The sequence below is a fragment of the Corylus avellana genome, chromosome ca2, assembly GCF_901000735.1.
Source record: "Corylus avellana chromosome ca2, CavTom2PMs-1.0".
Classification (NCBI taxonomy): Eukaryota; Viridiplantae; Streptophyta; class Magnoliopsida; order Fagales; family Betulaceae; genus Corylus; species Corylus avellana.
Genome location: NC_081542.1, coordinates 11,482,943 through 11,494,454, shown reverse-complemented (window position 1 = coordinate 11,494,454; position 11,512 = coordinate 11,482,943). Strand labels below are relative to the sequence as shown.

General features: G+C 35.6%; 1 protein-coding gene across 4 annotated transcripts; it reads left to right on the top strand.

Moving 5' to 3' along the window:
- The first annotated feature begins 1,431 nt into the window (after positions 1-1,431).
- LOC132168867 (peptidyl-prolyl cis-trans isomerase CYP63) lies at positions 1,432-10,715 on the top strand. Of its 4 annotated transcripts, none has more exons than XM_059579943.1 (14): positions 1,432-1,562; positions 3,581-3,678; positions 3,797-3,851; positions 4,228-4,316; positions 6,102-6,126; positions 6,202-6,240; positions 6,327-6,444; positions 6,632-6,792; positions 6,913-7,258; positions 7,356-7,483; positions 7,658-7,871; positions 8,010-8,345; positions 8,427-8,507; positions 10,074-10,715. In XM_059579943.1, exons 2-14 carry the CDS (start codon positions 3,601-3,603, stop codon positions 10,438-10,440), a joined length of 2,037 nt encoding a protein of 678 aa, XP_059435926.1. In that variant the 5' UTR covers positions 1,432-1,562; positions 3,581-3,600; the 3' UTR covers positions 10,441-10,715. The 4 variants fall into 4 exon arrangements, with proteins under 4 accessions (XP_059435926.1, XP_059435925.1, XP_059435924.1 ...); XM_059579942.1 differs by having other exon boundaries at positions 8,007-8,345; XM_059579941.1 differs by having other exon boundaries at positions 7,344-7,483.
- Positions 10,716-11,512: the final 797 nt, after the last annotated feature.

Genomic DNA, 11,512 nt, shown 5'->3' with positions numbered 1-11,512 from the left:
AAACCTTTTAGAAACTGATCTAAAAGTACAACTTCTCCAGGGCAGCCAAACCCAAGAAATCACTATAAAAAAATTATCTAGAGATTACAGATACTAGGAATACTTACAACCTTTTGCAAAACCTTGGCTCTGTAAGGTCGACAAGCCTACAATTCGTCTCCTTACTCACAATCTTCTTCAACGTGATTCTCATTTATCGGACCATTCTGATAGACTTCTTAACCATAGATTTATCAAAGAAATAACTAGAACTATAAGAGATTTAATTTAACGCTTACCACATATGATCTCTCTTAGCATAGCCTCCGACGAACTCTCTGAGGGTGAAAATTCGTGCATCTCTCTTCTATAATGATGTATATATATATCAGTACATCAAACCCTAGACTTGGGCCCACTAAAAATACTTTTTTAGGCATAATAGGTACGGGGTGTCCAAACAGGTTAATTGGCTGTCCGAACAGAGCCTTGTGAAGCAAAAATATGCTTGCTGGAAAGCCTGTCCAGACAGCCTAGCACCGTGTCCGAACATGGCCTGCAGTAGGGAGAAAATAACATTATGGAAATGTTGTTCAGCCTTGATCAATAACTCTGATCGATGGGCGTTTGTTGTCCGATTGAGCTGAAATTTTGCAAGGCCGTTCATGACATATGAATCTACATTATGAACGGTGAAGATTTGATTCTGAGCATTATATATCAATGTTTGAGCCCGTGGACAATAATCTCTGCATTTTGGAACTGAATTAAGCCAATACAAAAACTAACAACAGTGATCCATCACTGTTCTTTAAGTTTTTTTTGGGTGATTTATCAAGTACTAATTTAAATTATTGGTGAATTATGTAACAGTTAAATTTGATAAACATTATTAGTTTAATTTGATGGATTATTCTTCTATTTTTTATTACATGTCTGTTTGGAATAAGTTTCAAGAAAAAAAAAAAAAAACACAACAACAAAAAAAGCATATAGAAACAAGTAATAAATCAATATATAATTGCCTAAGTAAAAAAATCAAAGTTAATGTCAAATTATAGGTCATACTTTTGTTTGTAGAGGTGTTAAATATGGAGGCTTATAAACAATGTTAGTTATTTTACTGATATAAAGAAATGTCTTTATTGGTAATTTGGCCATAAAACCGCAATTATATGCTAATATTATCCAAATACTCAATTAATAAAAAAAATACTTTTTAACATATTTTACCAAACGCCCATCCAATTTTAAAACGCTATTTTTGAAATTGCACTTCCATACAGGCTCGTTAGCTTATAGAAATCGGTAAAAACTCAGATTATTTTTTTAAAAACACACTCCCAAAGATACTAGTGTTACACGTGGCAAACATAGAAGTAATTAATTTTTTTTTTTTTATTAAAAAAAAGAACGCAAATTTAATAGCCAAAAATCTCTCAATAACGGAGCTAACTAGCTAAGCCGGTGTACCTTTCAGGCTTTCACTCTCTACGAAGCTGATCGTTTTGGCCGCAGATTTCGATTCCGAGATCTAATTGATTTCACTGGCTTTGAATCACAAGCAATCAATCAAAGCCAAGGTAGTCTCTGCGATTTGTTTCTGTATATTCTTCTGCTTCTTCTTGTGTAAAGTTCTAGGGATTATAAATCTCTGTATGTTGTTTTTCCTGGAAAAGTATTTGATTTTACTGGCTTGAGTTCGATCCATTTTAGTGAAATTTTGTCCAAATTTAGTTTCTTTTAGTTGAGGCACTGCTTGGTTGGGGAATTAGGGTTTAGGGTTTTGTGGGGTTCTGCTGATGCACATATTAATAACCTATATTTGAAGTTTTTACCGTTGTTTTGAGAATTTTTGGAATGTAACTGAATTATTTTATGCAAATGAAGTTTCTTGTCGATATACTGTTTCAATGAAGAACTAGGGTTTAGGGTTTTGTGGGTTTTCTTCCAATGCGGTAATCAATCATGAGAACCTTAGGCTTGAATGAATTTTATGATCATGAAGTCTCTTTAGCTTGAATAAAGCTTTTTGTGGATTTTGTTCCAATGCAATTAATAATTACATAGTCTCCAATCTTTAGCAGTATATCTGAATTTAAATAATTTGCTGTTGGATTGATTGAGAATGTGTTAGATAGTTATCTGTGACCTGATTTTATTTTGTTTTATTTTTTTGAGGAAAAGTAGAATCTTTGTTTGCATACTTGTACGTGGATATTTTATTTTCTATCTCATTTTCTTGTCTTTGAGACAATATGTTGGTTTCTGTGGAAGTGAAAGTTATCTTTGAAGTGTTACTTGAGTGGTGACTTCCAAATGCCATTGGGAATGAACTCAGATTTTGGTCGAAATTCATCCTTTAAATGTCTAAAAGCCTATCTAGTGAAACTATTTCAGATTAACATTACTCAAGTCAATGTGAGTGGGAACATTATATTTAACTTATAGACTATCGACTTGAACTTTTTTTTTTTTTTTTAATTTTTTTTTTTTAATAATTAATTGAAATATCATTAAAAGTGTTAGGCACCCTCACTGAGGTATACAGAAAGTTACAAGAGAAAACACCTAACTAGAAGAAGAAGAAGAAGTAGTTGTCCAAAGATACATAGTATTGAAGAAAAAAGACTCAAGCTCCTCCAATGTCTTTGTTACGTTCTTTGGAGACTGAACGTGTAATAGGTTTCTAAATTGGAAAAAGCCCTATTATATTAGAGCAATTAGAGGAGCTCTAACCTCTTAGTAAACGCAAGTTTGATGAATAATTGTTTGATACTTTTATTGGTGAATAGTGAAGTATTTAAAGAAACATTACAATGAAGAAAAGAGTATTCCACTTGAAGTGGACCTCTACACAGGGACTCCAACTCTACTACTACTAACATAAGCTTATCCTCATCTTATAGTAAGATAAGCCTTTATTTCTACCCATAGAATATTGTCATAAAAGACCCAGCCAACAACAAGATACCTACCCAAGAACACTAACAACACACACCATAATAATAAACGTAACAGACACTACAACTCTAAGAGTCTGTTTGGGATTGCATTTGAGAAATAGAGTTTTGAAGTTAAAAAGTGTTTTTTTGGCAAAAGCTTTATTTTTAAGTTTTTGCCAAAAATGCGTTTTTGCCATTTTTAGAGTAAAAAAAAAAAAAAACTTTTGGATTTTTTTACCAAACATGCCAGCTTTTGTTTAGCACGACTTTTTAGGTATTAAAAATACTTTTTAAGCTTTCTAATGCAATCCCAAACAAGCTCTGAATCATATTGCACTTCCTTTTAGCTTGCTACTCTGCCTGGACAACTAGTCTTCTCACTATCCTCAAAACTTCTGTTATTCCTTTCCTTCTAGACACCACAACAAGCATAAAGGTGCCATCTTCCACACAATAACACTCCGAGTGCTGCCCATAGTTTACCAATAGATATATATTTGACAGTGATTTTTATGTAAATTCATTCTAAACATCATGGCATTTGGACAGTGATTTTTATGTAAAAATGGCCAAACATAAAAAATGCATTATTTTGTTTGCGTAGTGTTGCATCAAATACTTATTGACTTTTTTTTTTTTTTCCCCCTTGTACCCAGCATTCTTAAGGTGAGGAGACATGAGTGAGAAAAAAAATCCCTTTGTATTCTTAGATCTGTCAATTGATGGGGATCCTGTGGAAAGAATTGTGATCGAGGTAACAAAATGTCATAGACTTCTCTTTTTCGCTTCAATGTTTATTTCTTTACTGGAACTTGAAGCTTTTGCAATTTCAGATGAGATAAGGTAATAAAATTTTGTTGTGAATTGTGCAGCTTTTTGCTGATGTTGTCCCTAAGACGGCAGAGAATTTTCGGGCACTCTGTACAGGTATGATTCAATTTTTCAGTATTGATTATGATCTTGGCACTCATTGCATAGTCATCTATAGAGGCAAACAATCTGTCAATTCATTCTTTTTTTATTTTATTTTATTTTATAAGTAATTTCTTTATTAAGTTACTTCCAATTGCGGGGCTTGCTGTTATATTGTTTGGAACAATGTCCACGAACCTATCATGTTTGTGTTTTTATTCATATACTTAATTATATTATCATTGTTGTTGTTATTGTCATTGTTAGTATTTATTTATCTTATACAAATAATTGGCTTGGATTATGTTCTCAAGGATACCTCTCAATGAATTATGGAAAAGAAATACCTGAATAATCTTTTGAGTCTTGGTATTGTGCTGTTTTACTGTAGGAGAGAAGGGCATTGGAAAGTCCACTGGGAAACCTTTGCACTACAAGGGATCATATCTTCATCGAATAATTAAAGGATTCATGGCCCAAGTACGTCATATCTCTTTTTTATAAAACCATTTCTGTCATCTTGCAATGATGCTTTTCCATTAACATTTAGTGGTAAATTCATTCAATATGCTCCTTAGTAGTTGCAATCTTATAGAAAACTATACAACTGATGGTTAATGTTAAGAGTTTTTCATGTGCCTTGATTCTTCATGGTCCCCATGCTGTCTTCTCATTACTCATCTTTGCACATAAGGACAAGCATATATTATCTTGGCATTTGGCAGCAAGTGTATCTTAGAAGGACAGAAATCATATATATCAGTCTCATAAAGGGATGATTGTCAAGAGACCTGGTTAGAAATGGATAATCCTAATTATCCCTTTACTGCAGTTGTTTGAATGGTCAGATACTCTTTGATATGCTGGAGTCTTTGCCATGTGAAAAGGTGCCCTTGTTACTTGTTAACCATAGCCTGTCTCCACACATGTCCAACACTAGCCTGGACACTAGAATGAGTCGCCTTAATTTACTTGGAAATTTTCAAATGACAGTGTGTCATGGATTTTAATGTTACAAACCAAAGAAGAAGTAAATTTTATTTTGGATCCATTGAAGGCTTATTGGGTGTAAAGGCTAGGAATGAGAGGTAGCAATTTTCCATACTTTAAATGTCATTCCTAAACCCCAAGGGGTTGGCCTAGTGGTTGAGGCTTGAGGTCTTAGGGAGTATCACCCCTTTGATCCTAAGTTCGAGACTTACTAGGTGCAAACTCCCCCTTGTGTTCATACCCTCTGGTGTAAAAACTTTCCCTATATGGATTAGGGTAAATCACTGGCTTGTCGAAGTTCACCGTCATAAAAAATAAAAATGTCATTCCTAGGTTTAGTTGGGAGTTGATCCCTAATCTCTCACATAATGAAAAAAATACTTTACCTGCTAAGCTACCCGACACTCGCACAAAGCAATTTCTTATTTGAATTTATGATGCATTGATGCTTCAGGCCTAATGTTGTCTTACCTTTGTTTGGGATAATATTATGACTTTCAAAGATGACACTGTGGTTATTCGACAAGAACAGGGTATGGATCCATATATAGGTTTAATGTGTTTTAAAGATCATGTTTCCTATGATACACATGCATTGCTGTTTCCTTGTTTCCTGATTTTGCAGTTCTTTGCGTCCTACACCTGTTCCAACTAGTGCACCATGTTTGTTTTGAATAGCAGTACCACATAGTTAGTGTCCTGTACTAGAACTGCATTAATCTCTTGCGTGAATATATTTAACTGCGAGATGACAATTAAATTACATTGAATTATTTAAATTGAAATTGTATAGCAAAATGATCTTACTAGAGTTTCATAAAATAGAGAAAGATGAATTCATCCGTTCTTCCTATCTCTGCACCACAGGACAGGTTATTCATTGTTGTTTTTCATGGAGTATGTTTGGCCCTGCGATTTGCAGGCCAAACGCACGTTTTTAAACAAAATTGTGGAAAGTTTCTTGTTTGGGAGTGTGTTTGAAACAAAAATGGTGGTTTGAAAAGTGGAAAATCCACGTTTTCAAATTACATGCATGGGGTGCGTTTTTAATAACTCACGATTTAATAGCCAAACCGTGATTTTCCCAAATGCTTAACTGTGTTTTTAAAATCGTGTTTTCACTAACTGCGTTTTGAAATCGTTAGTTTTTTCAAACTGCACATTTTGAAACTGTTAAACCAAACAAACACTTAAAGATAATATCTGATTGTACACAAATTTCCTCTCAAACATCTGATTAAATAAATTGTTCAATTTCTTCTGTTGTCCTTACAGGGTGGTGATTTTTCAAGGGGAGACGGTATGCTTTTTGTTCCCAGGATTAATATCTTTTGATTAATACAGATTCTTTGTGTGACTTTTAATTGGTTTGCAGGCAGTGGTGGAGAAAGTATATATGGAGGAAAATTTGCTGGTAATTTTTCTGTGTTAGGCCATTTTTAAGCATGTCTGATGTCTTAATTTCATGATGAATCATACAAATTAGCATCTTATTTGCAGATGAGAATTTTAGGCTGAAGCATGATGGAGTTGGTCTTCTCTCTATGGCAAATTGTGGTTTGAACACAAATGGATCTCAGTTCTTTATAACCTTCAAGCGCCAACCCCATCTTGATGGGTATTTGATATATGCTTGTTGTGCTCATATTTTTGTTTCCTGTTACGTCTTGCCCGTTATGGCCTAACCTTATTTACTTGACGTTCCTGTTCTTCAGTCCTGGAAAACTTCATACTGTATTGTGAAGATGCTTCATATATTGTAATATTGAGATTTTTATTCTCCAATAATAATACACGTTTGGCAGGAAACATGTTGTTTTTGGGAAAGTTGTGAAAGGAATAGAGATTTTGAAGAAAATTGAGCAGGCGGGAACAGCTGAAGGGAAACCTGCTCGACCTGTGAAAATTGTAGATTGTGGTAAAACTTCTGAAAGTAAGATTCCGGATGCACTTGGGAAAGAGAAAGGTAATGCTATGGTTGTCATGGGTACCATTTCAAGGATTTAATGATCCAATTTTCGCATTCTTAAGCAGCATACTGGGTTTTTGGTCGTAGTGTCTATTGTATGACATAGTTTTTCTTCAGGGAAAAAGAAAAAATTGGTGAAGGCTCCATCTTCTGCTGATAGTTCTGAATCTTCTGATGAGCAAGTGAAAGGAAGACGCAAGAAATCTCTGAAGGACAGAAGAAAGAAAAGAAAAAGGAGATATTCATCTGATTCAAACAGCTCTGACACGGAATCTGATTCTTTTTCTTCAGATACTGATTCAGATTCATCTCTATCTGATTCAAGTAACTCAAGTGATGGAAGGCATAGGAAGAGGAGGTCCATAAAAAGAGATAAGCACCAGCGTGGGAGGAAAATGAAGGATGGGCAAAGAGAGAGGAAGAGAGGCCGCCGTGACAAACGATCAAGGCAAAGGTCTAAAAGGTGTGGTCTATGGTTACTTAAGCACGGCTTTTCTTCTTCTCTCCATTACAATGTCCTCATTGATTTTCCCATATATTGATAACAGCCTTATTGTCAGGAGTTTGGAGAGTTCGAGTACAGATAGTGATAGTACTAGTACTAGCAGAAGTAGTTCTGATGATGAAAAAACTGATCGTCATGTTTCTGCTCAGAGAACAAGTAAAAATAAACTATCAAGGAATCTTGGTATGCAATCTGTTCCTTTTTCGCATCTCATTACTGGCTTATAGTTTAAGCATGTTTTTTATTCATGCCATATATTAATGTTATATAGTGGGATTTCGAGTTAATTTCATCAGCACTCTTTCATCTTCGTTGATATTGCACAACTTAACCTCCTTGCTTCTTGTTATGTCACAGATATGCGAAAGGAATCCTCAACCCCTCTCTCAGTAAAAGAAACTATTGTAGCACAACAGAAGGATCTCATAAAGACCACTGAGGACAACTTGTCACATGAAGAAGGCGAACTGTCTCCAAAAAATGAACTTTTAAACAATGGCCATGGCAAAGAAGCTAGATCTGATAAACATGCTAATCAGCATTCCTATTCAGATGACTCCAGTAAATCCAGGTTTTTTCTCATGACAGGCTAATATATGTTTGTTTCGACTCTTCATGTTTTATTTGCATTTGACTGTCTCTTAGATACTGGGTTCTTTACCATTCTGTGATTGTTCTGTCAAATTTTCTATGAATATTTAATTAGCAGAAGTCCGACTCCCAAAAGAAGGTCAAGACACAGTCCAAGCACAAGTCCAAAAAGAAGTCCTGATAGGAAGTCTGTTGAGCAAAATCAGGGAAGGGCTTCTAGGAGTGTGCTGGGAAATCCTGCACGCAGAGCCCCCGAACCGTCTTCCTCAAACCATGGCCGGGTTGTGTCAAGAAGCCCTTCTCTGGATGGCACTCCAAAGCGCATCAGAAAAGGGCGTGGCTTCACTGAGCAGTACTCGTTTGCACGTCGGTACCGTACTCCATCTCCAGACCGTTCACCTCGAAGTGCCTACAATTATGGTGGAAGAAATTTTCATGAGAGGAACCGTGATAGGTAATCTCAATGTCATGTAAGTAAATTAAGATGAGGGCTTCCATTATATCTTCAAGAGTTTTTTCATTTTTATGTGTGAAGGTATTCAAGCTATAGAAGGTATTATGAGCATTCGACACGTGGACGTGATCGAAGCCCACGGGGAGGCAGAAGCCCTCCCAGGTTCTCTCACTCTTTCTCTCTCTCTCTCTCTCTCACACACACACACACACACACACACGCACACACACAAACACATGGATGTTAGGTAGTGTACTTTGTTATAGTCAAAATCTACCCTACGATTTTTAAGTGTTTCTGCATAATTTTATGGAAAAATGCAAAATTAGTCCCTATAATCACACTGATTTGCAATAAGCTTTATGTGGTATAAAAATGTTCTAAGAGCTTCTTGTGGTATGCAAAAATAACAAATAAGTCATGCACCCAATTTTGACGGAAACCATTAAATGCCACATCAACACCAATCAGATTATAACTCGTATTACTCATAAGATGTGTTTGTTATTTGATGGTTTTTGTTAAAAAATTAGACGGAAGTTTGGGTGCAAGAACCTATTTGTTATTTTTGCATACCACAGGGAGCTGTCATAACATTTTTATACTATAGAGAACTTATTACAAATCAGTGTAACCACATGGACTGATTTCACATTTTTCCCTAATTTTATTGTGATGTAGCAACCTTACCCTTGCAAAGAGGACAGGTAAGCCAAGTGTCTTTTCTTGGAGTACCCTCTTGTATGCTTACTTGTGTGCTTGGTAGTGCCTCCTTTTTGGAACTCTAATTAATATTATTACTCAACTAAATGAAGCATTTGGAGTGTTTTGCAAGTTTCAAAATTGGTTCAGTCCGAGTCTGAACCAAACCTAAAACAAATATCACTTCAAGTTAGATAAGTATAGCATATTTTGAACTTGTGCCATATTTTTTTAAGAGAAATGATTGGTGACAATATTTTTCCTATCTCTTCTTATAAATCAACCATTAGATTTGTGAATTTATGCGAACTCTATATAAGTCAATGGTAAACCCTACGAATCTAATGGTTGATCTATTGAATTTGTAAGATAATATGAGAAAAATATGAGCAAATTATTGACATCAATTATTATTATTATTATTTTTTAATATAGAAAAATAATTGTACTATATTTCTTGATATTTACTGTCTCTCTTAGTTTCATGGCTGTCCAGTGTCCAGCAGCTCAACTGGCCTGACCTACGAAGCATCTATATATGAATGTCAGCTCACATCAGTGTTTCCGGTGCAATCATAGAAACAAACGTTTTTTTTTTTTCTTTTTTAATATATATATATAATGAGGAACCTCTCCAAGACAAGGCCACTTTGTGTATCCACTCCTATTAAGTAAATCTTGGACCCGTGTAAAACGCTCCCTTCACACGGATCGGATAATATTCCGGCTTCACCGGCGGGCTGGTTCTAAGGAATTGTTTGTACTTAAGGGGATTTGAACCTTAGACCGCATGGACTATCACAAAGACCAAAGCTCTTATCACTTGAGCCAACCCCTACATTTGCTTTTGCTTTCGCTTTCGAACATGCTCTCAATTGAAAGCATATTTTTAATCAAGTGAAATCATTTCCCAAAGTAAAAAGCTCTTGATTTTGATACGTATTGTCTTTTCATCTTTTAGATTGTGCTATTTTCTGTCTGGCTGACTGAGGAAGTAGATTAATATATATTTTCTTTACCATATAGATACGGTAGCAGGAGAAGTCGAAGTAGGAGCAGTTCTCGCAGTCCAGGTGGTTATCGAGGTGATTACAGGAACCATAACCGTAGCCGGAGTCCAATAGATAATCGACCTCCAGTGAGTGATAGATTAAAATCTCGTCTTGGTCCCCGAATTGATGATCAGCCCTCTCCATCAAGAGGAAGGTTGAGATCCAGGTCCAGGAGTCGTGGGTCCCCTCAGTCCAGATCTCATGATGCTGCACCACCAAAGCATAATGGCAGAATGACTTCTGCATCTCCCATCAGGTCTAGCTCAAGATCAAGCTCCCCATCTGGCCAAAGGGGGTTGGTTTCCTATGGAGATGCCAGTCCTGATTCAGGGTCAAGATAACTTCTTGTGCCATCTTAGTCATGGTGGAGTGGTAAGGATCTAATCACAGTAAACCTGCCACCTCTGAATGAAACCGATTGAGAGAGGGATTTTTTTTTTTTTTTTTTGCCTTGTAATTTGAATTTGCTTGTGCTCGCATTTTTCGTATTTTCTTTTTGAGCGTTATCAATTTGAATAACATGCTCTATTAGAAAACTAGGGTGACAACTGCAATGGAACCATTTTTCTAGCATGCTTGATGAATTTTGAAATATTGCACTGGTCATCAGGTCTTTCTACAGTGTTTTGACATTTGGATATCTACTAGCGGCTGATTGGATTAATTTTCTGAAGAACAAAAGAAAAACAGTATTCTGTTTATAAATCCAAAAACCAAAAAAAGAAAAGGAAATAAAAGAAAGACACTGGGCAGAAGAAGTTTGTCTGAGCATTACATTCTCAATTTTCTGTAAACTGTTTACTCAGGAAACTGGTTGTTCTTGGGAAACATATTTTCAGCGACAAATATTAAAAAAAAAAAAGATTTCTATGAACATATTTTTCTGCGTTTAGCCCAAAAAATGTGCTTTGTATGATTGTTTTTGGGACACTCGAACGCTGGTGTCACTTTCTTAATGTTCTTGAGAACAGTTTTCAGATACCATTCCGATCCCAATTTCCCCCAAAAAAAAACAAAAAGGAGGATTCCATTGGAAATCTAATGCCTCCCCACATTTCATTGGAGGTTCAATTGAAGCCGGGAAATCGCATATTATTAGGACACACTCATCTGAGCGACCAAGGAAAAACAGGAAACAGCCAAACAGCCCAGGTTAACAACAAGGCTTTATCCGAGTGTAGCTTTTCCTTTCCTCTTTTACCTCGTATGCATGTGAGGATCAAACTTTGTAACTCGAGGACCTTGAAATGATAACTGTTATATTGTATTTTAACTAAAAATACAGCCCTCTATGTTTATTGGCCTAAGCACAACTCTTTCTCTATTACTCAAGAGCCGTACAGCCTATTTTTATAATAGGATGATGCTTTTAAAAACAAAGAGTAGCAACATAAATAAATACTTGCCTTAACA